The 27114-nt window shown below is 39.7% G+C and overlaps 1 protein-coding gene across 6 annotated transcripts in view; it reads right to left on the bottom strand.

The window, feature by feature from the left end:
* Nucleotides 1–258: 258 nt before the first annotated feature.
* ARID1B (AT-rich interaction domain 1B) overlaps nucleotides 259–27114 on the bottom strand; it is a 351874-nt gene continuing 325018 nt past the window's right edge. For 2 of the 6 annotated variants that reach the window (XM_018569469.1, XM_018569468.1), the window contains exons 15-22: nucleotides 21652–21790; nucleotides 21297–21463; nucleotides 18206–18359; nucleotides 17349–17465; nucleotides 11848–11944; nucleotides 9587–10373; nucleotides 4887–5017; nucleotides 259–3625 (exon numbers count right to left, since the gene is read on the bottom strand). In XM_018569469.1, the coding sequence (XP_018424971.1) occupies nucleotides 1877–3625; nucleotides 4887–5017; nucleotides 9587–10373; nucleotides 11848–11944; nucleotides 17349–17465; nucleotides 18206–18359; nucleotides 21297–21463; nucleotides 21652–21790 (3341 nt within the window). In that variant the 3' untranslated portion in view covers nucleotides 259–1876. The remainder of the gene's footprint in view (nucleotides 3626–4886; nucleotides 5018–9586; nucleotides 10374–11847; nucleotides 11945–17348; nucleotides 17466–18205; nucleotides 18360–21296; nucleotides 21464–21651; nucleotides 21791–27114) is intronic. The other 4 variants (XM_018569471.1, XM_018569470.1, XM_018569472.1 and 1 more) reach the window with 2 other exon arrangements.

The following is a 27114-nucleotide window of genomic DNA, read 5'->3' on the forward strand; positions in this document are numbered from 1 at the left end:
AGTTAAAAAAAAAAAAAAAGTACAAAGCTATATTTTCACATCAAGGTATGAATAATTTTTCACTGGCTACACCACCCTCCCTGAAAACCAAACAAAGTAGAATATTTTGGCACTTTGGTCTTTGAATTCAAAAGGCTCAAGCTAAAGACCGTAAGACGAATGTAATGTAAACTAAGTGATATACAAATAAACAGCAGTCTGTATTCTACTCAGAAAATGAAAACATTTTATATAATTCGTGTTTTCAAAGAACTTTGTTGGCTTTTCGTTTTTTGTTTTGTTTTTTTACAGCAAAAATCTATGCACACAAAATAACAATATTTCTCAATGCAACTTGGTACCCACGGGAAGCAAATAAAGCTATTGCTAATTTCTACAAAAATATATACAGTCTGTTTAGTATTAATATAAAAGCTGAACCTTGCAGTACAGTATATAACCCTTTTCCATGTCAGAGAGCGTATATTGCAACATTGTGTAAAAGACCATTAACATACTTCAAAATCTATATACAAGAGGAAAAAGTGATTATTCAAAAACACCCATCACAGTGCTTAACAAGATTTAATGTACATTTATTCTTAACATGTGGAACATATAGTATAAAGATTTTATACTGAATAAATGATATTCATTAAGCCAGAGGAAAAGGAGGAATTTACAACAAGTTTTTTCATTTTCTTTTTTTTTCTTTTTTTTTTTTAAACTACATTTTCTTGAAATACAAATATGTTGAGTTTCATCACTGAAAAACCTCAGCAGTTGTGTCGATTCATCTGTTGTATTGTTATAACTGCCATTTGTATAATATAACCATTATCTTCTTTAGTTGGCAGGCAACTATCTCCACATTGTAACTGCAACCTGCAAGTGTCCAGCGGCTACACCAAAATAGAGCATTATTTTATACATACAGAAACCTGCACATTACCCTCATTGTGGGATATATGGCTAGGATTTTTTTTCAGTGCCATGACAAAGGAGAAAAAAAAAGATGACAATAAAAGTCTATTACTTTAACCACATCATGGGGAAATAGCCAAAGTATACTAAAAATTATTTTTTTAAGAAAAGAAACAAAGTAAAGGCCTGTACATTTCTTATATACATCCCAGACCCTGGGTAATAATGAGAAATGAAAAACAAAAAAAAATATAACAAAGCATCTAAAGGCTGTTATCATGTGAAATCTCAAATACTATACTTGATTATGAAAGTGGCATGTATGAATTTTTGAACTCTTTCTTTTTTTTTTTTAATAGGTTTAAATGTTCTGAATTTTTTCCAGATAAGTGTCTATTCACTCTGCTTCTATTCTAATATTACTGTTATCCAAAGGATGAAAACAGATTTTTTTTTAAACTTAGTCCCCCTTTCCACATACTTAAACAATGTCACTAGTGGTTCTATTGCACACTGGTTTGGTACATTTCTTTTAACTCAAGGGTACAAAAAATACTCTGAATATGAAAACTGAAATAATAACAACTTATTCTCTTCAAAGAAATGATAAAGTTTCATTTTTTACAATGCTCACATGGGTTTATCTGTCCCCTAAGGCTAATAATACAATCAAGAAAAAGAAAACTAAAAAAATAATAAGATCCAAAATGACCTTCAAATAAAACAATCACCAACTTTGGTAAAGGAAAAAAATTAAAATAAAATAGAATGAACATACACAAACAGCAAATATTTATTTTCATAGCTCATTAACCATTTCTTAGAAATTCCAATTGGTAAATAATGACTGGGTGAGGAGCATCTTTGTTTTGCTTTTATTTATCATGTTTCTTCTTCTCTAAAGAACAGAAAAATAGCCAGTTATATGCGACTTCCTACTCTCCCCTCACACATGCTTGGCTTCCCACTGGTGTCATAACTGTCCTATTTGAAAGAGTACATCACAAATGACTGAGGAAACGGTAGAGTTCAGAACCGCTGTTATAGAGATATCCAATAAACGGCTTTCGTGCAAAAGGAACTCGGAGTGGTTCTCTTCCACTTTGGCCATGGCTAATAAAGCCTTAGCTGCCCTGCACATCATGTCTACACTGGGAGGCTCCAAATGGGGAGGCTGCATGTGCATGAGGTTATGTTGATTCTGCTGATATTGAGCCATGGTAACACCATCTTCCAAGAAGCTTATTAAGTTCCCAAGGCTTCCTTTTTGCAAAGCTATAGCCTTTGCTACCACAAAATCCCCCTGAGCAAGGTTCGAAAGCAGCGCCACAGACATTTCTCGACACACAGGGTTTTTGCGATCCCCGACATACCTAACTAGCGTCGCATAGAGTTTTTCTTGGCGACTGAAAGAAGGCGTGGTTAAAATAAGATCCACATTATTGTCCTGTATACTGAGTTTACATAATGTTTCAAGCACAAGTCTCTGAGGGGAAAGAATAGAATTGGGCCCTACTGTTGGGAAAGGATCCTGTGCCTCAGCAGATGGGCACACCATCCAGTGTAGTAAACCATCCAAGATTGGCAAACAGATACTTTCTGTGTATGCAGACAAGTCTAATTGTCCAGAAATATTAGCTAATGTGACCAAAGTATTTTCTCTCAGTACCTCGAGACAGTCCCACCACCACTCATCCTTGCTGCAGCTGGCACCTTTTTCTTCCTCCTCCTCTTTTTCATAAGTCTGTGGTGTTCGTTTTCTTTCTGGATGCTCATGATGGAGGAGAATTAATTTCCCAAGGGTCAAGACCAAGCCTGAATGTTTTGACAACTCGGCATCATTCCCAGGCACAAAAGACAAACTACGGATAATATTTGACACACAAATGCAACGCCTGGCCAAAGAGTCTTGCCAAGAAGCTACTGTACACAAAGGAACTTCATCTCGGCTTCTCGGTTCATCTTCCAGTAATGTTATATTCCTGTGACTTTTGGCGTGGTGGATTCCTAACGAAAGTTTGTTGCTCTCTATTTGCAAGCAAGCATTACTGGAATCTTCTGGGAGTGCACCAGGCCTTGCAGAGAGTACATCATCAATGGTTGCAGTTATACTCTTTTCTGGTTGATCCTCATCATTATCTGGTAGAAATCTATCATCTTGCTCTTTCTTCTTTTTGTTTTGAGGACTGACTGATCTTTGAGGTCTCCTGTACAAGGGAATTTGCATTTTACTTTCAAAGTGAGTCTGAATATGTTCAGTTGTATCACCTCCACCAAGCTGCCAATGAAGTAGCCCACTATTGAATTCCTGAGCATGTCCAAGTCGGTCAGAACGGTCAATAACAAATAGATCATTCTTCTTTACAACTTTGATTGGCAGCCTATCAAATTTACTTGCTTGTTTTGGCTTCTCATGTCGATTTATTAACTTTTCAGGTTTTATGAATGAGGTGTTTTTTTCCTCCGGTTTTAGGTTTTCTTTCTCATCTAATACACTGGTATCATCCTGATCAGGTTCATTTTCATCTATAACTTCATCCTCTTCTGTACCACCTTCATAATCCATAGCAGCTTCTTCTTCCTCTGTAGATGGACTACCATCTACGTCATTTTCAAGAGCATCACAAACATTTGCCCCAACTTCATACTCCTTCAATATCCCAAAGACATCAATGAGGCATTTCCTAAAATATTCCACCAAGAGCTCCAAAAAGCCAGGCAGCTGTTAAATCAAACATAAAAAGTGTTATTAGATGGTCACCTTAATTGTGCAATAAAAAAAAATGTTTGCAGCATAATATTTATGAAAACTGGTGACAACCATTCTGTTCAAAGGAATGCAGAAGATGTGAAAAATGCTGAGTATAGATGAAGGCAACAAAACATATAAGCTGCATGGTACTGTCAAAATACCCCATTGATCATTAAAGGAGAACTATGGGGTCAGTGTTTTTCCCCATAGTTCTCCTTAGGGTAATGGGAGGACACAAACTAGCGTCCTCCCGTTACCCTAAGCTCAGTATACCGCTACAGCTCACGGTATACCGAGACGCCGCACCTGGAGCGGATCCCGACGTAGATGACGGGATCCGCCCAGCTGCGTGAGTGACAGCTGGCTCTGCCTATCTAGAGGCAGAGCCAGCTGTACCCGCACCCCTCCCCCGTCCGTTCCGCCAGTCAGCGCTGGCAGATTGGAGCGGGGAGAGGGGGATCCAGCCCCTCCCCCTGTCACGGCTGAGAGCCGTGACAGGATCGAGAGTTGAGGGAACCCGGTATGTGTTCCCTCACCTCCCGATCTACTGAGCCGACCTGTGACAGTCTCATTGTCACAGGTCGGCTTAGAACCATGAGGTGAGTGGAAATCACTCATCTCATAGTTCTCCTTTAAACATATATTAAAAAAAGCATTACATCATTCTCTTGTCTTTCACTTTTCTACTAAAGATTCATTTCCAAACTTTAAATCTAATATGATGTTACACTGTATCTCACACAGTTGTGTGTAAAAATCTTGTCCATCAATTGTTCTTCCATAACACAGCTGGAGAGAAAGGTTGCATCAACACAGATGAATGAATGGTTAGGATAATTACTGACATTTTTTTAATAAAACAGTTCTAAAATGTACCAGTCCTTGTCCCATAAACTGTCACCATTTCTGATATGGGCCCCCCAGTCATGCTTCATGCTTTCAAATTAATACAAATAGGGGAGAATGATGTGGTTGGGGGAACCCAGAGTTCCCTGGTGCAGAACCCATGATGGACTGCTTGTGTAGGGAACCCAAAGAGGACAGCCTCCCTGTCTACAGAGTACACCACTGCATATCCTAATATAGGCATGTTGATATTGAATTCATATGGCTGGAAAATGTAAATCTGCTTGATTAACTAATACACTATTAGCTATAGACAAGCTATAGATGCTATATTTCAAAGCCAAACAAAAAAGCATTTGTCAATATTTAACTGTAATACACCCACCTGAGATAGGGTAAAAGCAGTCACTGTACTGTCATCATACAATAGGATGTTGATGGTGTCTAAAGCCCATGTACTTTCAGCCAAGAGACCAGATTTTAAAGACATCATTACCCTCCAAGCTTCAGGTGTTACTAAAAAAAAAGTATGAAGAGATGATAATTATTTGTTTAAAATACATGCAATAATATATATTAATATATAACACTGTCCATATGGCAACTCATGATGAGATCTGCTGTAGATTTAGAATACACCGTTCCTTGCAAAGAGATTTTTGGTGGTTTCCTGTTTTTTGCATTAGAACCTGGAACTAAAATGGATTTTTGGGGTTTGTACCATGTGATGTGCACAACTTACATAGTTACATAGTATTTGAGGTTGAATAAAGCCACGGGTCCATTGAGTTCAACCTTTGTGTGTTTGTGCGTGCGTGTGTGTATATGAGTCCCTGTGTGGTCTGGTTTTTAGAAATACCTGTACCCCTTTGTGGTTAAATCTTTTTTCCTCCAGTTTTAGGTGGTGGCCTCTAGTCTTCTTTAGGGAGTTTACAATAAAAAGTATGTTACTGATATTACAATCACCATTAAACAATTTGTGCATCAAAATCATGTCCCCTCATAATCGCCTCACTTCTAGAGTGAACAAATTTAAATTTAGCATCCTGTCTCAAAGCTTTAGTCCTCCAGCCCCTTAATTAGTTTTGTTGCCCTTCGCTGTACCCTCACCATCTCCAGGACATCCTTTATGTGGAATGGTGACCAGAATTGAACCACATACTCAAGATGAGGCTGAACCAGCGATCTATAAATGTGGCAAAATGATTGCTTTGTCTCTACAGTACGTACCCTTTTTAATGCAAGACAGTACTCTGCTCGCTTTGCTTACTGCAGTCGTACATTGCATGCTATTGTTTAATCTGCAGTCAACTATGAACCCCAAATCTTTTTTCATTTCTGACTTCCCAATTGGAGTTCTCAATAATGTGTATGCTGCATGCCTGTTTTTTAGCCCCAAAATGCATTATTTTACAGTTTTCAACAATAAACCTCATCTGCCATGTAGTTGTCTACTCCCCTATTTTATCCAGGTCCACCTGTAATGCTATATATGTCTAAGGTCATATCTATTACCCTCCCAATTTAAGTATAATCTGCAAACACAGAAACTTGACTATGTACACCTTCCCTGATATCATTAATAAACAGGTTAAACAGTATTGGGCCTAGCACAGAACCCTGGGGCACACCACTCTCAACCTTAGACCAATTAGAAAAAGAACCATTAACCGATACTCTCTGGACATGTTCCTGTAGCCAGTTATTCATCCATGTACACACCTTTTCATCTATGCCCATAGATTGCAGCATGTGTAATAAGCGTTTATGTGGTACCGAGTCAAAATCTTTTGCAAAATCTAGGTACACTACATGCACTGGTTTTCTTCTATCCTAGTGTTTACTTACCTCCTCATAGAATGTTAGTAGGTTGGTCTGGCAAGAACAGTCCTTCATAAATCCATGCTGATTATCACTTATTATACCACTGCCACAAAATCCATTAAATAACCCTATATCATTCCCTCAAACAGTTTGCATACCATTGATGTTAAACTGACTGGTCTGTAGTTCCCAGGTTGGCATTTTGAACCCTTTTTCAATATTGGTACTACCGTTGCCTTACGCAGTTGTTGACAAACATTGGAGTGATCAGCGATCACTCCAATGTTTGTGCTGCACACAGAGGATCGGTAAATATCACAGATATTTACTGATCCTTCCGCTCTCCATCCTGAACCACTCTGCCACACACAGACCGCTCAGGCCAGGATCTGACAGCTGGCGGTTCTCTCTCTCCTCACCGCTCAGCCATCCTGGATGACAGCTCCCTCCTCCGCCCCCGCCGGCTTCAGCGTTCCATTTCTGCTCAGATCCCCGCTGCCTCTTCCCATACAGGGGGGGAGAGCAACGGGGATTAGAGAAGCTGCAGGCTGTGCCGTCCCTCTACTCCCTGCCACCCCGAGGCCGAACTGTGTCAGCTGCCTGGCGCCCCCTGTTGCCTTGGGACACTGTGCGGCAGCACAGCTAGCACACCCCAAAGGCAGGCCCGGAACATACTGCTAAAAATACACTTGAGTGGTTTAAAGGAAAAAAAATTAATGTCTTTAAATGGCCTAGTCATCTTAGACATCAATCGAATTAAGAATCTGTGGCATGACTTGAAGATTGCTGTACACCAACACAACCCATCTAACTTGAAGGAGCTGGAGCAGTTTTGTCTTGAAGAATGGGCAAAAATCCCAGTGGCTTAATATGCTAAGCTAATAGAAACATACCCCAAAAGACTTGCAGGTGTAATTGCAGCAAATGGTGGCTCTACAAAGTATTGACTTTTGGAGGGTAAATACTTACACATACTCAAGATTTCTGGGGTTTTGTGTTTTAATTACAGTATTGTGTTACAATAAAAATTATTTTGCACGTATTAAGTGGTAGGTATGCTGTATACACCACATGGTACAAACCACCAAAAATCCATTTAATTCCAGGTTGCAATGCAATAAAACAATACAAAACACCAAGGGGATCAATACTTTCGCAAGATACTGTATGTTTGCGCTACTTGTCTGAAACCTATTATGGCCACATAAAATGTCTCAATGTCTGAAAATTTGTGCTGCTTTTTTTTCCTTTATACAGTTAACACATATTTACATTTTCAAATGGTGAGGTGATAGCAGCATTGTGCAATCTCCAGTTTTACAGATCTTAAACAAGTCATTAACATTATTGCTTAGGTGTTTTACCCAGTTCTTTGCATAACATAAGGGTATCTATCGGTGCTATTTTAATTTTTCTGCATTGTTGGCTTCAGTATTTATAAGCACGGACATAAACAAATTGCCACATCAAACCTATGTTGTTTTCAAAGATGGTACACTTGACTCCAGACTTCAATTACCTGCACATATCATTAGTTTATTTTCAGGGCACCCCTGTAAGCCCCAATACCCAGGGTGCTCTTTTAAAGTGGACCTAAACGCAAACTGTTAAGATTTGCTATTTTATAGAGAACCTTTAGAGATACTAACTAAGCCTCAGCAGTACCCTGAAAAAGTAAATTTTGCATTGAATATCTTCTGAAAAGTAGTAGTGCACTCCCTGTGCATAGGCACTCCAATGCCTTGAGTCTCATAGCTGTATAGCTACATTGTAAGATCATTTAAAACACTGCTGCCTCTGACCATAAGCCTCACGAGATGTAGTGATGTCACAACTGTACTGTTGCTGAAAAGCAATCAAGCAGAAACAAGCAAGGACAAAAAAGAGAAGGAGCACCACAACCTGGTGTAGTGATGTCACACTCCATCTCCTCTGAGGACTCACACAACTCATCTGCCCATTGAGAATCCCTCCACCGCAACTTCCAGACCCAACAACCGAACCAGGAGACCAACATCACAGAGCACCATCCCACCAATTGTAAGTTCCCAACACCATTAATCAATCTTTTTGCCCATTCATCTGTATCAGGTTGTGGCGCTCCTTCTCTCTTACGTCCTTGTTTGTTCATTATCACTCATTAGACACTTCTGTCTAATATCGTAGGAGCCGCACACCAGCCCTGACACACCTCCCTCACCAGGAGAGCACTAAAAACATAGGATTTTTCTCTTTTTTGCAACTTTCCATAAGGAAACAAAGCCTTATTTGTCCTCTTCCAAAAGCACTGTGTTCACGGTGGACGCAGTGTGAAACAAGGCATGGTAGATCAGTAAAAAATATAGGGAAAAGAGCAGCAGCTGTGGAGAGACCACAGGCAACACTGGTGATTAGCCCTTTGTCCTCTGCTTGCCTTTGCACAGTTCAGACAAGTTTTACAGTTCAGGCAAACTCCAAAACTAGCTAGTAAGGTTGCATTATAGCTAAACTAAATGATTCCTAGGACTAGTTTAGCAACTTTGAAAGTTCCACATGTACAGTTTGATATATATTAAAGCTTGATATAGAATGTAGAATTTTATATTTATTGCTCTATGCTTGCTAAGCTATATTTTACAGAGATTTTTTAGTTTCTTCAATTTATTGTATGTCTTATATGGTGCATTTAAAAAAATACCACAACTATAATTTACTTGGTAGGTAAGAATTTTTATTGCACATTTTATTTTGTGTTATTGTATGTCCTGATGATAGTATGTGCCTGTACCAAACAGGCCATCACTGTACAATAAAAGCTGTCTATTGTCGACCAGAATATATGGAATCCATCTACGCATTCCTATTGTATGGAATGATTTCTTGTTAGCCTATTAAAGTTTATAGGGTTACACATCCTGATTTTGATCCTGACAATGTCGATGGACATGCAACCGTATTGGATTTGTATTCTTCCAATGTACTACTATGTAGTATTTACAGTTTATTGTTTAAACTTCATGAAAACCAATAAATATTGATTGAGAAAAAAAAAAAAGAACATATGGAATCCCACATGTAGTTTGCATGATCTACCCAATGGCAAATGGTTTTCCTAACAGCAATGATCATTTCCAATTTACGCATATTTAAGAAAATACTTCAGATACCATTTTGCAATTTTTAAAAGCCATGTACAATGGAAAACATAAGATTTATAAATACATTTTAATACTTTACTTTAAATAAAGGATTTTAAAAAATTAATATTTTGTTTCCTCTTACCAATGTCTTTTGAGGTAATTTTTCTCCTTGACTTCAAGACCGGTGGAGTTGCTTCCACTGAGCCAGGTGGAAAGGTAATTTCACGCCTGATGATAGAAGTCTGTGAAGAAAGCCCAGTTGTCTGAGTTGGTGGAACTGTGGGCATAACCTTCTGCATTTTTAGTGAAGGCAAGAAAGGAGATTTGCTTGGTGACATACGGTTTTCCAGTGAGCGCTGAAATGAGGCAGGGCTTGAGGCCCTTGAAATGTGGTTTGCCATAGATGGTGGGGTCTGGTAAGATGATGGTGGCGCTCTAGTGTTTGGTTGCAATGCTCCAGATGGGGACATGTAGGAAGACGGACGTTGGTTTCCATGAGATGGCCACTGACCCTCATGATTCATTCTTTGGTCAGGTACCAAGATATCATCAGAACGGTTCATAGCTGGATAAGTTCCTTGCTGTTGTGTGCCAGCTGGGCCTTGCCTTCCTTGGTATTGATAGGGTAAGTCACTGCGTGCAGGCCACATATTCTGCTGAGCACCATCACCTGAAGATGACTGCACTGGGCCACCCATTATTTGAGGTCCCATGCCATGTTGCTGTATTTGCCCTGGACTCTGCATCCTCTCTCTGTTGTAAGGGAAAGAATACTGTCCTTGCATTGGCCTCCTGTCAGGTCCAGAGTAAGTGTTGCTATATTGATTGTACACATCTTGCTGTTGGCTGCTGTACTGCATAGTGTACATGTCTCCCTCATGGCGCTTCGATGAAGGACAATACATGCTATCCATATGACGTTTGTAGTTCTAAAAGTAAAATAAAGCAGAATTTCTGTAAACCACCAAATCCCTTAAATTTCTAACCTAATTACTTGGGACAAACTAATTAAAAACTAATAATGAAAAAAATGTCAACTCAAATAAGTCCAAATCTTTGAATATGTTATGCAGTTTGCACCATTGCCTAATGTAAAATGTATCTTGAGTACGATGTTACTATAAATTGAGTACTGTACCATTTCAAAAACATGCAGAGATCCAACATTTGCATACATACTTCCTAATTATTTAGATATCCAGAAAGAACATACAGACTGTAGTCAAAACATAGTGAGTCTACTCTATGGGTACAGCTTTACTAGAGCTAGCTATTCCATTAATGTCCAAATTAGACCTTTTTGTGTCTTTAAAGTCATGTTTTGACTTACGGTATGCTTATTAAGAATTTTTTTCTTGGAAATGCTTTAAAATACCCTTTTCTTTTATTGAAAAATGAAATGAAAATTACCCTACAACTCTTAAGGCAGCAAACAAAAGCAAAGGTTGTGTGATAGTATTCTTCGGAGACAACTGAGTACAATTAAAACTGAATATCTGTAAGTGCCTTGGGAAGGTCTTAGATTGTAGGGGAAACAGAACACTTCATTTGAATGTATTTATGTTCCTTTTGATCCACCCAACACCCAGTGCCAGTCTTATCATTGATAACATTTCTGACTGAATGCACCAGGCAGTATGCCAAGCAATCAAAAGATAGTCCTAATCATATACAAGCATCCTTAACATGGCATCCTCTTTTATCTCATTATTTCTCACTCCAGTTTGTATACTTTGGCCCCAGTTTGAGTTCTCAGCCTTGAATTTAAAAACAGTCTTTATTAAAAGCTACTTTAGGCTAAGTTTATTTGCTGTAACTCTGTGGTTGTCATGCAGGCCACACAATTAATATAGCTCTGATTTTTCTACCATGCTAAATAAAATATAATACATTAAGTAGGGATGCACCGATACCGTTTTTTTTGGTATCGAGTACAGATATTTTTTTTCCGGTACTCGCTGATACTGAATACCAATACTTTGAAGTCCCTTAAGGAAGCTGGGTGGCGTGTAATGACTCGCCACCTGGCTTTCTGATTAGCCGGGAAGCTGTCTCCATGCTCCCTCATCACCAGGTGATGAGGAAACATGGAGCCTGCTTTATGGCCAATTAGGAAGCCGGGGTGCGGGTAAATGCCAGGTTCCCGACCAATAAGGAAACCGGGCGGCGAGTAATTACACACCACCTGGCTTCCTGATTGGCCGGGAAGCCGGCTCCATGCACCCTCGTCACCAAGTGCATGGAGCCGGCTTTCCAGCCAATCAGGAAGCTGGGCAGTGTGTAAGGACTAGCTGCCCAGCTTCCTGATACCGGAGAGCATCGAGAGCATTTGGTTGAGTACGGGTACTTGCCCAAATACTCGGTATTGGTGCATTCCTAACATTAAGTATTCAGGCAGCTTACTTGTTGTTGTGGGTACATTCCTGGCTGGTGCCCTCCATAAGGTGGTTGTCCTGAAGCGGGACCTTGCCCTGGATACTGCTGTCCATAGGTTTCATGCCTGAAACACAAATTAACAATAACTGTTACAATAGTCATTTAAAATATTATGCATTTTTATTTTTCTTCACATTGTTTGTGCAGAAATGCTTGTAAATTCCAGCATAAGACAGGTTTCCCTGGGATTTCCTACACTGCTTTATGACTTTTTACATCAGCAACGTATACAGTCCCTACCACATACAGACACACTTTGACCAATTTGGATGGAAGGCAATTAATCAAGCTGAAGATTTTTGGGCTGCAACACCCAGATGAACCCCGTCAAACAGGAAGAACATTTGCTCCAAGCAGATAGGGAACCCCATGTTAATGGGACCCAGAACCCTATAATTAAAAGACAAGAGTGCTAACCATTTATGCACAGTGTTGAATTAATCTGTCATTTAACTCATGTTAAATAATTCAAGCCTGTGCAGGGTTCAGGCAGATTTTTTAGAATTTATTATTGGATCCCAATATTTGCAACCATTGTTTTTCTACTTGGGTTTGTGAGGGGTTACTGATTTGTTGAATCTAATCAAGTTCTAAACTGAATCTAATTAAGATATTATGGGGAAGTCTGGCAAGGGCTGCTCATGCTCAAAAACCTGCAATTTGTCATCAAGCAAAAGTACTTATTTATGTGGGAGTGGGCTAAGATTCCTCCACAGCATGCAAGCCCCTGGTGAACACCAAGAGAAGCTTTAAAAATATGAAGAAGAAATATGTATAGGGTGTCACTGATGTATCTCCTCTTTGAATGCATTCTAAATCACTAACTTAGAACAAGTATGCACATCAGGATTTCTGACTTGATGTACAGTTGTTTCAAATTAAAGACTCAATGTAATAAAGCCAGAAACAGCCTTTAATGCCGTCCCTGCCTCTTGCAAGTTCCTATTGGCCTATCATAGTGAAGTTCCAACAAAAATGTGTCAGGACAGACACATTGGAGCTTTCCATGTCAGAATAGCCTGGAACCTCTAGGTGCTCCAACTTATTTCTGCAGCAGCTTTTTTGATGACAGGATCTCTTTAATTCAGCAAAAAATTATACAATCAGTGATTGACCCATATGGATGACCACTAGATGATATTGCTCCCAAGATGTATGTGCACAGGAAAATAACTTCTTTAGTAACTTCCTGGTACCCACCAGGATTTCCAAATGCATGCTGGACTTCCCCTCCCCCTCCCAATGCTTCCACAGATGCCCAGACCTAGGCACCCACTGGCATATTTGGTGGCACTGTCCAGTTCTTCAGGGACTGCGGTGAGGGTCTACCGATTTTTAGCTTTATTAGCTTCAGTTCTTGGCAAATGTTTGCAAAGAGACCCAAGTGAAGCAAAAACCTAACACACAAATTTACAGCAAAGCAATGTATTGCTAAGCTTGGAAGTCCCCAACTCTAATAATAATGTTTAAAACTGGATCAATCAGACTATGCTCAGTGAGAAATTATCAGCTATCATTGGCACTCAGTTTTGACCTTCTCCTACTTTTGTGAACTATCCTGCTGATGCGTGTATGCATGCTTCTCAGCCGCAACACTCCCAATCTTCTCCCTACCCCTTCCCATCCCTCCTATCTTTTCAACCTGAACTCCACTCAAAGCTGAACTCTAGGCAGATATAAAAGACACAAATCAATGCAGCTGTATTCATTAATATAGCATTAAATGTATGTTTGCAAATGCAAGCAGTGTAAATACCTGAATTTGACCTAGTATCAGCCTCTTACTGCACAGCAGAATTTAGACTGGTAGAGGAAGAAGTAACACAAAGTGCCATTTCATCTGTGCATTTAGCCGTTTGCCTGGCATTCAGCTTTAATATCTGTCCATCACATCCACTGTTAGCAATTCATCTTATACATGAAACTGATTTCCCAACCAAATTCAGGTCATTGGCCTTTAGACCTCATGAAATTATTTCTTTCCCCTTGTATTAGGTTAGATGATAGTAGAAGATAGAAAAGAAAGCTTCTATTTCCACTTTATCCAGAGACTAAAGGCAAAGATTCTATCATCTTTATTTTCTCTCCATGAATAAATTGCTGAAGGTCTATGCACTTGATATGTTCTATTCTATTGAACTGCTTTTATTGGAACATTCATTCTTTACAACCATTTAACATCTTTCTCCTATTCTACTAGTCTAGATAACTCTATTGATATAACATCTTTCACTTATTGTTAATGCAATAAAGGATGCATTTTTTCTTAGACACTCAGCAATTTACTTTGATTTGTTACAAAAAGACTCTAGTTTTGTGTGGAACAACCTACATACTATCTACCTACCTACATAGGAATAAAGAACATTATTCAGGAATTGGCAGACCCTTATACAGAGAAAAGACAAAGTAGACATATATAGTGGGAAAAAACCTCTTTACATTCTTTACATGACATGAATTGCAGCATTACCAAGAATATCCAAGTAAAAAGTACTATCTACTAGTGAAAGTGGCTTATTGATCCTCCGCTAAAACATCTGTATAAGCTGTACTGGCTTGAACATGGTCACATATGTAACAAGAGTCAGCCAACATAGGGTGTTGTTTGTACAGCTCTGTCTAATCCTGGTGCCCTAGCACCACCATAAGGCATTGTTCCTAAATGTCTTATAGTAAATGTTGCTTACACTACATAGGCAGTAGGGGCTATAACTAAAAATGATCCTTTCAGAGTCACTAGATTTACACATTGCACAGGACAAACCTGAAAGGTGCAAAGGTTCTTAAGTTCATTTTCTGTCACCCTGTGGCCTCAAAAAAAAAGTGCTCATGCTATGGTTTTAGACACAACAGTGGGGGAATTCATAGAAACTGGAGCAGACAGAATCTGGAGCAGATGACAACCAATCAGCTTCTCTCTTTCATTTTCAAAGCTTAACTAAACAAAGTGAAAAGAGAAGATGATTGGTTGTCATGGGCAAATGCTCCAAATTCTGTCTGTTACAGGCTTTTATGAATTTCCCCCAATATGTACTGTAATTATTGGGTAATTTTATGTGCAGTTTCAACAGGGTTTGCCAGCCACGTATAAACCCTCCTACTTCTAGCATATTTTGTAGAAAAGCAGTACTTAGAAGTAGATCACAAACACAAAGGGGTGGGACCTGTGTACCTTAATTAACTTCAAAAAACAGATTTTGCATTAAGTACAAAATCCTGATTTATTGGTCATTATGGGACAGAGGATTCAGTAATTCTGGTATATTTGGGATTCCCAAAAATGGTCCAAATGATGGCTGGGTAACACAACAAAACACCAAACAGACCCAAATAAAAAACAAAATAGAAACTAGGGGCAACCTGCAGCTCAAAAAAGCTGTCTGAATGACATTACACTCTAAGCTGGCATCAGTTGAGGCCTAAACTGTAACCCTGTAAAAGTTAGAGAACATATGAACAGAAGACCAGGTGATAGTCTTGCAAATCTAGAACACAATAGCTTGATACCTAAAAGCCCAAAAGGCACTCAAAGACCTAGTAGAGTGTGTTTTGGCATTGGCAGGCTAGCTGGTAAGTGTGCTGGGAAATATTTTGTTTTTGACAGGAAAAGGGGGAACCTTGTCCTCAACACTATAAGCTTAAACAATGATCTGTCTGGGTCATCGAGATATGGTGGACATTGAAGCTGGTTCTCCTTAATGGGTACCATCAGGAGATAGTATTGATACACTGTATCAATAGGGAGATGCAAGCACATAGCCTTAATCTTCACAGAGCCTAGGAGGTCTCCCCGGTGTACCCTGGGAGAGGTTATGACAGACTTGGGGGATTCCATATGGAACATTTGAACCTGAATAAAGACATTTAAGGCATTCAGTTCCAAGATGGGGAGAATGTCTCCCTTTGTTTTGGAACAGTGAAAAGGCTGAAGTAAAAACCCTGAAACCCTTCCACCATTAGTAAAAAGGCAATGGCTCCTTGGTTCAAAAAGTCTTCTAGAGCAGAATGAAAGGTCTGCTAGCTGGTGTGGAGGAGTAGTTTGGATGAAGTGGGGTAGAAACAAAAAAACGAACTCTAACTTGCAGTCCCTGGACACCATGTCCCTTACTCAGGCATCCAAGATTCTTTATTACCAGGTGTCCACAAAGGCCAGCAGACAGCCCCCCAGTCTGGAAAGTTGGGGGTGTCCGTTCACGCTGAAGAGGAATTGTCTGTGGCAATTGGAGGATTTAGAGGCCCAGGGCTTGCTGCGGTACCAGGTCTCTCCCTTAGGTTTGGCCTTGGAGTGAGAAGCATGGGAGAAATTAACTCTTTTTGGCTTTAGAGGCAGTAGATTTACCAGGTTGAGGCTTAGGCTTCTGGGGTAAATGTGTACTCTTACCATGAGTAATGTCCTTTAAAATTTCCAGTGAAGCAGCAAAGAAAAAATGTCCATCACCATCAAACGTCATGTGCAGCAAGCGTTTTTTACTTTGGGGTTCCACATACCAACATTTTAGCCACAATGATCTCCTTATGTTCACAGGCAGGAGACTCATTCAGGAGATAAGACGGATAATATCAAATAGGCCATCAATGCAACAATGTAGGCCTGGCAGCAATAGCTCTAAGTGCTTTACAACAAAAGGGTCAGTAAGCACTGTAGCTGAATGCTTAGACAACAGCTGAGTCCATTCCCCTAAGGTCTGACAGATTGACATTATGGCTATGGCAGGTTGCATAGCAAGGGCTGCTAGCAAAAATAAGGATCTGGAAAGGGCTTTCCAATGTTTATCAGTGGCATTTATACACAATGGTGCACCCTTAATTAGGTACAGTCAGTGTTTTGTTGAGACAGAATATTGCCAGTTCCACAGTGGGGAAATTCAAGTTAATCTTGGGTTTTTTTTTCACTTCCCACTTTTCAAATCCTCCAGTAGATGTCAGTATAACCCAGGCGTATAATAACTGAACCCTGTGTCCCTTAAGGAATGAGAATGAAATACATATTTATTAATTGTTTTTATTTATAAATTTGTAATTCTGTTCAGCATGTATTCTGTTGGAGGCACACTTGCCAGAAAGCAGAGCTAGGACTGTGATATGATTACAGCTTGTTTAATAACCCACCACTTGCCTGCCCTTTTGGCAATGAAGCAGCAAAACAGTAATAATGTCGTCATTATGCTGTCTCATCCCATGAGCAAATTCCCAGATTTGCAGTGCAGCCTGTTTGGCTAGGAGTCTGCCCTGTCTCTCCTGGTCAGAGTCTTGATGTGCTTGTGATGTTTTACAAAAGTATAACTTGGGCAGATCTACTGGCTGGATAAAAAAAAAAAAAACACACACACACACACACACACACACACACTTTTAATACATATCTTTGGTGGATAAATTATGTTTTTAAATTAACAGTTCATTTTTAAGAGTCGCATGCAATGTTTTGGTTTGCAAATAATGTTATTGCCTACCCTTTTGCCTACCTTTGTTGTCCTTGAAAACGGTTTGGTGAATACATGCTTGGATCACTGTTTGAAGGCCCCATGTTGTTTTGACCAGGTGGTCCCATTGCGCTTTCAGCACCCATGACATATTCTGACCTAAAAGAACATTCAGCCATAATATCAAATAAAAAGCATAAAGGTCAATTACATAATGGCTAAACAGAATTTAATCTTGCAACCCCTAGTGACCTGCAACTTTGACTTTGCAGTGTAAGCTTTTAGTTGCATAAAGTGTTTTAATACGGAACTAGTAATGAATATTGTTCCATCACATAGCTGTCATTCCTATACCTATTACATATAAGGATGTACTTAGCCAAGTCAAGATTCTAAGTGATTTAATATATTTAGAACATCTACAGGTTTTTTGCAGTGGTGAAACCAGTGTCTGAGTTATCTATTTCCAGCTACAACTGTTATGATAAAAGGACACAAACAGCACCAATTCAATTTTGACAGAGATATCTGACCACACCATGTAATAATGCAGAGGCATTTCTACCTTCTCCACACCTCTCTTATTTAGTTGAGCCTGAATCTGTAATGTTTTAGTTTGCATTTATCACTGACTGCAGGTGAAGGTGTTCTCAATCATCCTCCCTTTAAAAGCGACCCTGTCACAGGGTAGAGCCATACAAAATGTAAATGAAGAAGATACATTTTAATGTACCTTACCAATAATTGGTATTGGTTATTTAGTCTGGCCAACTAACTTCAATGTAAATTGTAGTAGCAAAGGAAGCTGATTATAAGGAATAATTTGAGAGGTGTGGGTAGAAACATACATTTAGTTCAGAAGGTATTGCATTTACATTGTGACTTTATAATGTACTAACCTTCTATCATAGCTTCCAGGTCCAAAGGGAAATTGCTGACGCTGAGTCATACTCATACTGGACATCACCCCAGAGGGAGTCTGGTTGTACATCTCTGGCATGCTGCTGTTTGCCATTTGGCCAGGGGTCATGAAAGGCTCATTGCTCCCAGGCACTGAAATAAAAATAAAATAAGGATACATTAGTCGTGTTTTCACTAGTAACAAATGGGTAGTAGCCCATCTCCTTTATAAAAATATGCAGTAGTACAAAATATAGCATGTTACCAAAGGCAGAGTGGTTACCTGCCAACTCTGGTATTTGCCTGAAGGGCTGGTGTACCTGAGTACATAACCACAGCAGGATAGGTCTAATCATTGAATATGATGGCAGTTAAAAATATTGCTTATTAGCATGTTGTTTTCACCAAACGTACACAGGTATTTTTAAGCTCGATGGCTTTTCATTTAGTGCACAAAGTGATAGAATTGTTGCCTTTCTTTAAAGCCAAAACTTCAGTTATTTGCTAGATAATCCTTACATGGCCAGATTCCCACAAGCAAAGGTATTTTTTGATGGGGCCATGTATGTCATGTCTAGGCAAAAAAAGAACAAAAACATTCAGTACATCTCTGCAGCACATGCACATTTCCCCATGTTTTGTCTCGTTAAAATATCTTTTGAAAATACAGAAAAATATCTGTTGCTCCTGACAGAAATATAGTGAGCTCCTAATTTGCTGTAACAAGCTGACCAAACAGTGCCTTTGCTGCACATAAATCCCAAGCACTGCTGTCAGTCCTGCCTGAGTTCTCCCCTGCTGGTCTATAGAACACCCCTCTTCTCATCTGCAAAGTGTTCTGTAGTCCAGCAGGGGGAAACCTAGGCAGGGCTGATAACACTGCTTGGGACTTCAGTTAAGCAGAGGCACCAATGTCAGTTCACTAGAGCAGGTTAATAGCTCACTGGATTTCTGTCAGAATTAAGAGAGAAATATTGGGAGAGAAAAATATACTCTTCGCAATACTTAGAGCTGGTGTGGGACACGCTTATGCAAACACTGATCGCTCAGCTCAGGTCTTCTACCTGCAGAAAGCAGGGATTCTCCCTCCCATTGCAGAGATGTACTGCATACTTTCCCCCCAGAGTTTTGATGTGGTCTTTACCCACCAAGAGTTGTATATTTTATATGCATATTGTCCCAATTTAATTACAGTATACCCCACAAAGTTTACAGACCCAGTACATGGACTTTCTTAGACTTTTTTTGAAGTTTAACAAAGCTTGTTTAGATGTACAGAGTGACAAAACATGTCATATTAGAAAAGTGTGGTATTTGCTCAGTATTTACAAGTGTATTCTTTTTTTACATTACGATCAAGATTTGCTCCAAAACTAAATCTTGGCTATGACAAGATATTTTAGAGGAGCTGATTCTGAGAACCCAACTATGATCAGATTGAATGGCATCCCCCACTTGCTGTAAAACATGACGACAAGATGTTAAGCAATTCAAGTACAAAATTTTGATTGTTGCACCTCAAGTAAATTAAGAAATCTGTGTTCTCACTCAGCACTTGCTGATTACACACTCATATTTCCTAATCAAATGTTATAACATTGATTAGAGAAGCATTTTAAACTGAAGGAGGTTAGGTAATTTCCTTCATTAAAATGAGTCAGTTATGTGAGAGCTTTGCATAACGAAAAAATACCATCCTTGCCTTTCTATGCTTAAAACAAAATGAATGTTAGCTATGGTAAGCTGTGGGCTTTGTTGGATCAATATACCAAAGGTAGACTTCGAAATGCTAGAGATGATGTATCTATTAATTTGGCCTACTTTGGAAACACATTTACTGTATCAAACTATATATACAGCAATGGTCAAAGAAAATTAGTATTTGCCCCTGCTAGGTAAGGTAAAAAATTCCATCTGCGCTGCAGACACCATAGGCCACCTGTACTCGGCTTCACTGCATTATCCTACCTCTTCAATCAACTGGCACAACTCAAGAAATACCCAGACACTTTCCCTAAACCCCCACAATCCAGTGCCTGGTCAATCTCCAGACCTAAACACTGTCACTTGGGGGTGGAAAGGAGCTGGAAGAGCCCTGCGCAGACTAAGAATTTCAGAAAGTTAAAATTTGAACAGGAAATTTGAAGTGTTCAGGCACAAATCAAAATCAAAACAGCCATGGAGAGCAAGAAAAGGGAGTGCAGTGCCCTTTGGTGCCCACAGCTTACAGCACACACAGGGACAATGGGGAACAATAGCCACCCTCCAGAAGGAAAAACAGTGTCAGCACCAATTCAAAGATTATTTGAGGATCTACAGCTGAGTGATACACTAATAGGCTACATTTTTGTTAATAGTGAAGGTACTTGAATGCATTTTTAAGATTTAACTCCTAAGTTCAGTGTCACTTTAAGTTCTGACAGAAGTAGTTATGGACTCATGTACGGCATAGTATCTACTTTAATGGACAGGCTAAGGGCTAGTTCACACCAGCCCCAGGTGGGTTCCGGCCCCAATCGGGCCAGAACATACTGGATTACATTGTGGCCTGCTCACTTTGTTTTTGGACGGGAGGGGGCATGGCGGTGCATTAAAGACAATGGCACCACAGTCATGCCCTCCAGCCGCAGTGCAATCACCCGCACTGGAACGCGTGGCATATACAGTATAGTGCTTGCAGCATTTTTTCTGACTGCACCGGACCGGAACACAAGCACTGATGCACCGCCACTCCCCCTTCTTCCCCAAAACAAAGTGAGCCGGCCCCAATCGGCCAGAACGCACTGTGGCTGGTGTGAACTAGCCATAGGACCCAACAAACTGTGAGCTTTGACAATGCATACTTACAGACTTAGATATACTGAAGGGAATTTATCAAAACTGGAGCAGACAAAATCTGGAGCAGCTGTGCATGGCAACCAATCAGCTTCTCTCTTTCATTTTCACATCTTAACTGACCAAACTGAAGAGAGAAGCTCTTCCAAGCACAACTGCTCCAGATTTTGATACATTTCCCCCACTGTATATATTTAAAGATATAGCACATTTAAAAAGTAAACAAGGAGCCCATTGAAGAAGATTTAGACCCACCTTTTCTCATGCTGCTGAATGGATCTTTGTTGGGCTCATATGGCATCCGGCTCAACATGTCTGGCACATTCATTCCTTGTTGGTAAGCAGCGTTTGGAGTCATTGAATTGCGCTTTGGAAAACCTGAATCGTCTGAGAAAGGGTCCTGTACGTTCACTGAACTGTTCCTATCAAAAACAACAGTAATGCACATAAGCAGGTTACTCACGTTCATGGCTAAAAGCTATAATAGGGATAAATAAGTGACTCCTGTGAGCAGAAAGGCCTTTTTAGTTCTACGTTAAAGTCTACACACAGATGGACATAATGTGAACATGAAATTAAAGCACATGTTTGGACAATTAATTGAAAGTACCTGCCACTTGGCATTGGTTGCATCTGTCCATGTGGTGTTGATGCGGGAGTTGGAGGCTTTAAATCCCCAGGCATCTCGGCCATGGAATTACTGCCAGTGGATTGGGGAGTATGTGGTCCTTGGAAAGATCCAGAGTTTGCTAAACAATAAAAATAGTGAAATAAAACATTTAATTGGTTATCTCCATTTTTCCCCATATCAATTAACCACAAATACAATTATGACTTTCAGGAGATAGTTAATATCCTTGATTCATTTTTTTTTAAAGGGGATCTAAACCCCAAAACAAAAATGTTTTACACTGCAGCTTACCCGTCCTTAGACATGGTGGCTGCATTTGTTTTTGTTCAGGCTTTTTCCCCTGTATTTTCACCTGGTGATCTGGCCAGTAAAACACTTTAGATACCCTTGAAGGTTAAGTTAAAAACGGGTCACTGGATAAACCATCTAGATAATGTGTACAATTTGAACAACAAACCTACAACTATAAAGACACAACATCCATTAATTGTGAACAAAAAAAAAACAAAAAACACTTTTAAGAATCATATATTAATGATCATTTTAATAGAAATCAGGGAGCTGCCCTTGCAGATGCAAATACCAGGGCTGTCATGCCTACCCTTGATTTTACACTGACCTGGAACAAGCATGTGGCCAGAGAGTTGTTGGTCACTTGATATGCACATGCGGATTCCAAATCAGTGACTTATCAATAAATTAAAGAAGGATAAGGACAATGGCTCCAGAGCCATTAAAACAAGTCAGCAATGTAAGTTTCCATACTACTATTGTGGCAGGGTCCCATTAATAATTGTATCAATATGTTTAAAAAACATTGTTTTAAGTTTTAGTTTATAACCCGTATGTACATGTACTATAATTTGTGCTAACCTATATGAACTTTTCTATGAAACATTATTGAACTGTTGAGCCTCCTAGAAAATATTTTGTTTGATTATCTTGTAAATGACTTAATTTCAGCAATTGCATGGCAAGAATGGCATCTGCATAGACAGCCACTAGAAGAAAAATTGAAAACTCTTTGTGTAAAGAACATGGAAATCTAGTTCAGACTTATTAAAAAAAAAGGAAAAAAAATCACTTACGCTACTTTCAGGTAAACAGTAGAAACTCAGATTCTGTGGTCACAGAAAATACAATATAAGCCCACATTCACAGATGTGGGAGAGTGCGAATTTGTGCAAATTCCTGTGCTCCGTTTGCTGTGTCCCCCCCATTGAATTAAATGGGGCCTAAACGCGCAACAAATGCGGCTAAAAAGCTCATGTAACAAATTTTGCGACATGCGTTCTGTGTTTTTGGCTACCGTGCTCGTACACATTTTAATGCACACAAACGTGGCGCAAAACCATGTGTTTTCTTGGCCTTGTTTGTGGTGTCACCGTCTCTACCTTTTGGGTTTTCCACAATGCCCAGACTAGATTTAGCAATATTCTTTACCAAAAGAGTCACACAAGTCTTGCATTAGTTGTCCATGAAACAGGACTTTTCTCTATAGCTTCATGATCCAAAAACAGCAAGTCAGATGAATCAACTAATCCTAAGGAAGAATTAGGAATTAGGTGATTTGCTTGTTTGACTTGATGTTGTATGATCATGGAACTACAAATAAAGTCCTGTTTCATGGACAAATGGTGCAATACTTTTACGGTTCCCATGGTGTGGAATATTGCTTTATAGTATGGATGAAAACCTCTCTTACTTTATAAAAAAATGATCATTCAGATAAAGCAGTATGCTCTCTCTTCCTCCAGCTCAGCCACTGCTGCTAGAAGGAGAGTGAGCACACTGTGCATGGGCACAGTTTGATCAAGCTGTGAGCGGCTACTGGGACATGCTTCTAATATCGGTCCTGTTGTGATCTTTAGCTAGGACAAGGAAGTGGGGGGTGTCAATTACTTTGAGGTTTTTGCAGAAATGCCATGCAGGACCTACAGGTATACAATGGTAAAAGAGCATCTTTTTTAACACTTGAAAAGTAATTTTTTTTTGCATAATGAGAAGAAAGGTGAACTAACCTTTTAAATAAACTCTCGGCAAATAGATATGTTAAAAGATAAAAAGATAAATACACTGCATATATACTGTTTTACCTGCAGCCAGTCTTGTGCTTCATACAACTCAACTACACAAGTATTCGGAAAGCTGTAGTTGTAGCTTCTGATGTTACTTGCCCGCTTACTGGACAATGCATCAGCAAGAGCAGAATTATGCAGATCAAGCTTCCAGGCAAAACCATCGAGCCCAACAAAGGGCATCGCTTGCTGTTTAAAACTGGAGGGGCCTTCATCAATGCACAGTCATTAATACATTAGGCTCAATTTACAAGGTAACACACTTTTATTTCCTACATCCAAATGAATTTTGGATGTAGGAAACCCACATCCAATTAATTATTTTATTTACACCGAAAAGATTCACAGACGCTGTTTTTTCACCTGAGCTTCCCCTAACACTTACAGGTGAAACTCGAAAAATTATAATATCGTGCAAAAGTTCATTTATTTTACTAATGCAACTTAGCCGTCTACCAGGAGATTTTGGAGCACTTCATGCTTTCCTCCGCAGACGAGCTCTATGGGGACGCTGACTTCATTTTCCAGCAGGACTTGGCACCTGCCCACACTGCCAAACATTTTCTGAGATTGTGGATCTGGATTTTCATGAGCTGTAAGCCATAATCATCACAATTATGACAAATCACGGCTTGAACTATCTTGCTTTGCATGTAATGAGTCTATCTCATATATTAGTTTCACCTTTTAAGTTGCATTAGGGAAATAAATGAACTTTTGCACGATATTCAAATTTTTTGAGTTTCACCTGTATCTCCATCTTCCTAATTCATAAATGTACCTCTTCTCCTATAGACTGACCCCTCCTTTGCTTGCTAGGTACCTCTTCCTCTTTGGATAAAGCTCCCTGCTTGCATTTTCTGCAACTGCTCCATCCCCTCTGCCCATCACTACACATGTGCAAATGGCTTTATCTGCCTGCTAGTAAGTGAACACTTACATCCTATGTCTGCATGAAAAACTGTATACCCCATATTTAAAATATTTTGCCTTGGCAATGAATATAAATCCCCCCAATTATAGTGTGGTTTGTCTATAGCTCACCCTAATTTCCACAACCCTCTTCTCTTTTCTGTTCTTTTAATTCTCTTTCTACTTCTAATCAGAATGTATATTTGACCTTTTGAAAGGTACAAGAACACCTGGCATGCTATGCTGTGCATGTTTTCTGATACAGAATCTAAAGTAAACCGCGGCAAGGTTATGATAGGTTAAGCGTAGTGCATTTTTCAGTCGGCGCAGGCAGACACCATGCTGGGAAGAAAATTTACACAGCATGAACCTACTGGCCTAATTCTAGCAGAGGTGGAAGGATGGGGTGGGGTGGGAGGAAACAGCGAGAGCTAAAGACGTCACCGATTCAGCTCTGAACAGAGGTCACAATGAGGACATCTTTGTTTACAAACCCAGGGAAGCCCATTCAACCTCCCCTCCCCTCTTCCTCTCGGGATTCCCTGTTGGCTTCTTGACAGATTCTGTGACATCACCTGTCAGCTAATAATAGAAAATTCAGCCAGCCGCATGCCAGAAAAGATGGATGGGGTTGTGGCAGCAGGATTACTAATTATGACTGGGCTTCTCAGATGTGCTTAGAATTTATTTTTTTTTTTTTTTTTTATTCAGCTTTCTTCTCTGTGAAATGTGCTTTCCTGATCCAACATGCAGCTGGCAAAAGCTAATAGCATTCAAACAAAGCGCAGGTTCAGGGGATGTGAGAAGACGTCTGATTAGTTTGAGAATGCAGTGTGCTACAGAATGGATGCTCAAACCAGGTTTTCTAAAAGGACTCAAAAATTTAATCAGGCTACGCATAAATAAAATTATTTTTCATTACACCACACGATTCTTAAGTGATTTACAATTCACTGTGCCCAAGAGGATTTTAAAAAAATTTGTTTGTGTGTCATTAGAATCCTATAGCTGTCTCAACATTTTATGTTATATACCCAGTTATAACAGATTTTTACCAAGTGCAACTTGGTCTGTTTCATCCTAAAGCACCTAATAAGCAGTGATGTGCGGGGGCTTGGTGTGAACAGAGTTCGCCCAGGCCTGCAAAACTGCCAGTGACCTAGCCCCCCCCCACCAGAGCCCAATCAGTTGTGGCCGAGACATTCCCTGCGCCTTTGTGACGTGTAGCTGCGGGGTAGGGAATGTCCAGCCGTAACTGATTGGGGTGTGCTTCACCGATAGTTTAGCGGGTTTGGGTGAAATCAGTTTGCACCAAGCCCATGCACATCACTACTTACTACTAAGCTCTGCAGATTTATCAGCCGTAACCTCTAATTGTGACACCTTCTAAGGGAAATACATCAGTCTTGTGGTGTATATATTGAGGCATTTTCCCGTGCGCCACTTTCTTTTAGAAACTGGCTTATTTTTATTATTATTATAGCATACCAAGATGAGAGTCCCATAGAAGTCTAAGGATATCACATGGGCAAATGCGGTCCGCATAAAGAAGACTTTCCACAAAGATGGGCCATGGGATGGAGGTAAGCACACATCTGGGGAGGGGGGGGCAGTAGGATAAGTGCACTTTATCTTCTAGTGCACTTATCTATTAAGTAAACTTATTGTTAATTTTTGGCATAAAAATACAAGCACTGCAATGTGATAGGTGGCCTCATAAAGGAGTAGGGAGGGATTTGGGAAGATGCAAGCCTAAATATAGTATTTAACTGCAAGACATATCACAAATGTGACAACTCTGAACAACATGCACAGCATCATTTTCAATTATAAGAAAAATTCCCCAGCAGACCATTTTTTACCATAACCCATCACCACATTCTTGGGCACAAGCTCACACCAACACAAAAGATACACAGATTCCTACAGTAAAACATATATTATTGACTCGCAACACATTACTGACTGAAAACCTGTCCACCTATTTGTGGACCTGACATCCAATGCAAAGTTTCAAAATGCATATTTTTTTTTAAAGCCTATTCTCTTTTATGTAGTACAAAAAAAATACAAAATACCACTAGTGTCCTTTGAGCCACATTGACACGTAAGTTATTTCAGTGTATGTGTGTTGCAATGCACTGCCCCACTGTGCATACAGAGACAAAACAAAGTAATTAGAGTGCATTTTTGGTCCGCAAAACACATGCTGATGTGCGTTTTTCTGTGCAGATAATTCTGAAAGGGCTGTCTACCACACCAAAAGAGATGCGTGTACTTTTTGTTGTTGTAACCCACCCCACCACAATGCATAGTAGTGCATTATCACGGCATGGTGTGCTGACAAGGTGCGTTGGGGTTCCATTAACAACGAATGGCACCACAGCATACTAACACATTGTCAGTAGCACGCAGTAAGGCTAGTGCACCATGTCCATGATTGTGTGTTCTG

Source organism: Nanorana parkeri, unplaced genomic scaffold, assembly GCF_000935625.1.
Source record: "Nanorana parkeri isolate BGI_ZX_2015 unplaced genomic scaffold, ASM93562v1 scaffold1339, whole genome shotgun sequence".
NCBI classification, from domain to species: Eukaryota; Metazoa; Chordata; class Amphibia; order Anura; family Dicroglossidae; genus Nanorana; species Nanorana parkeri.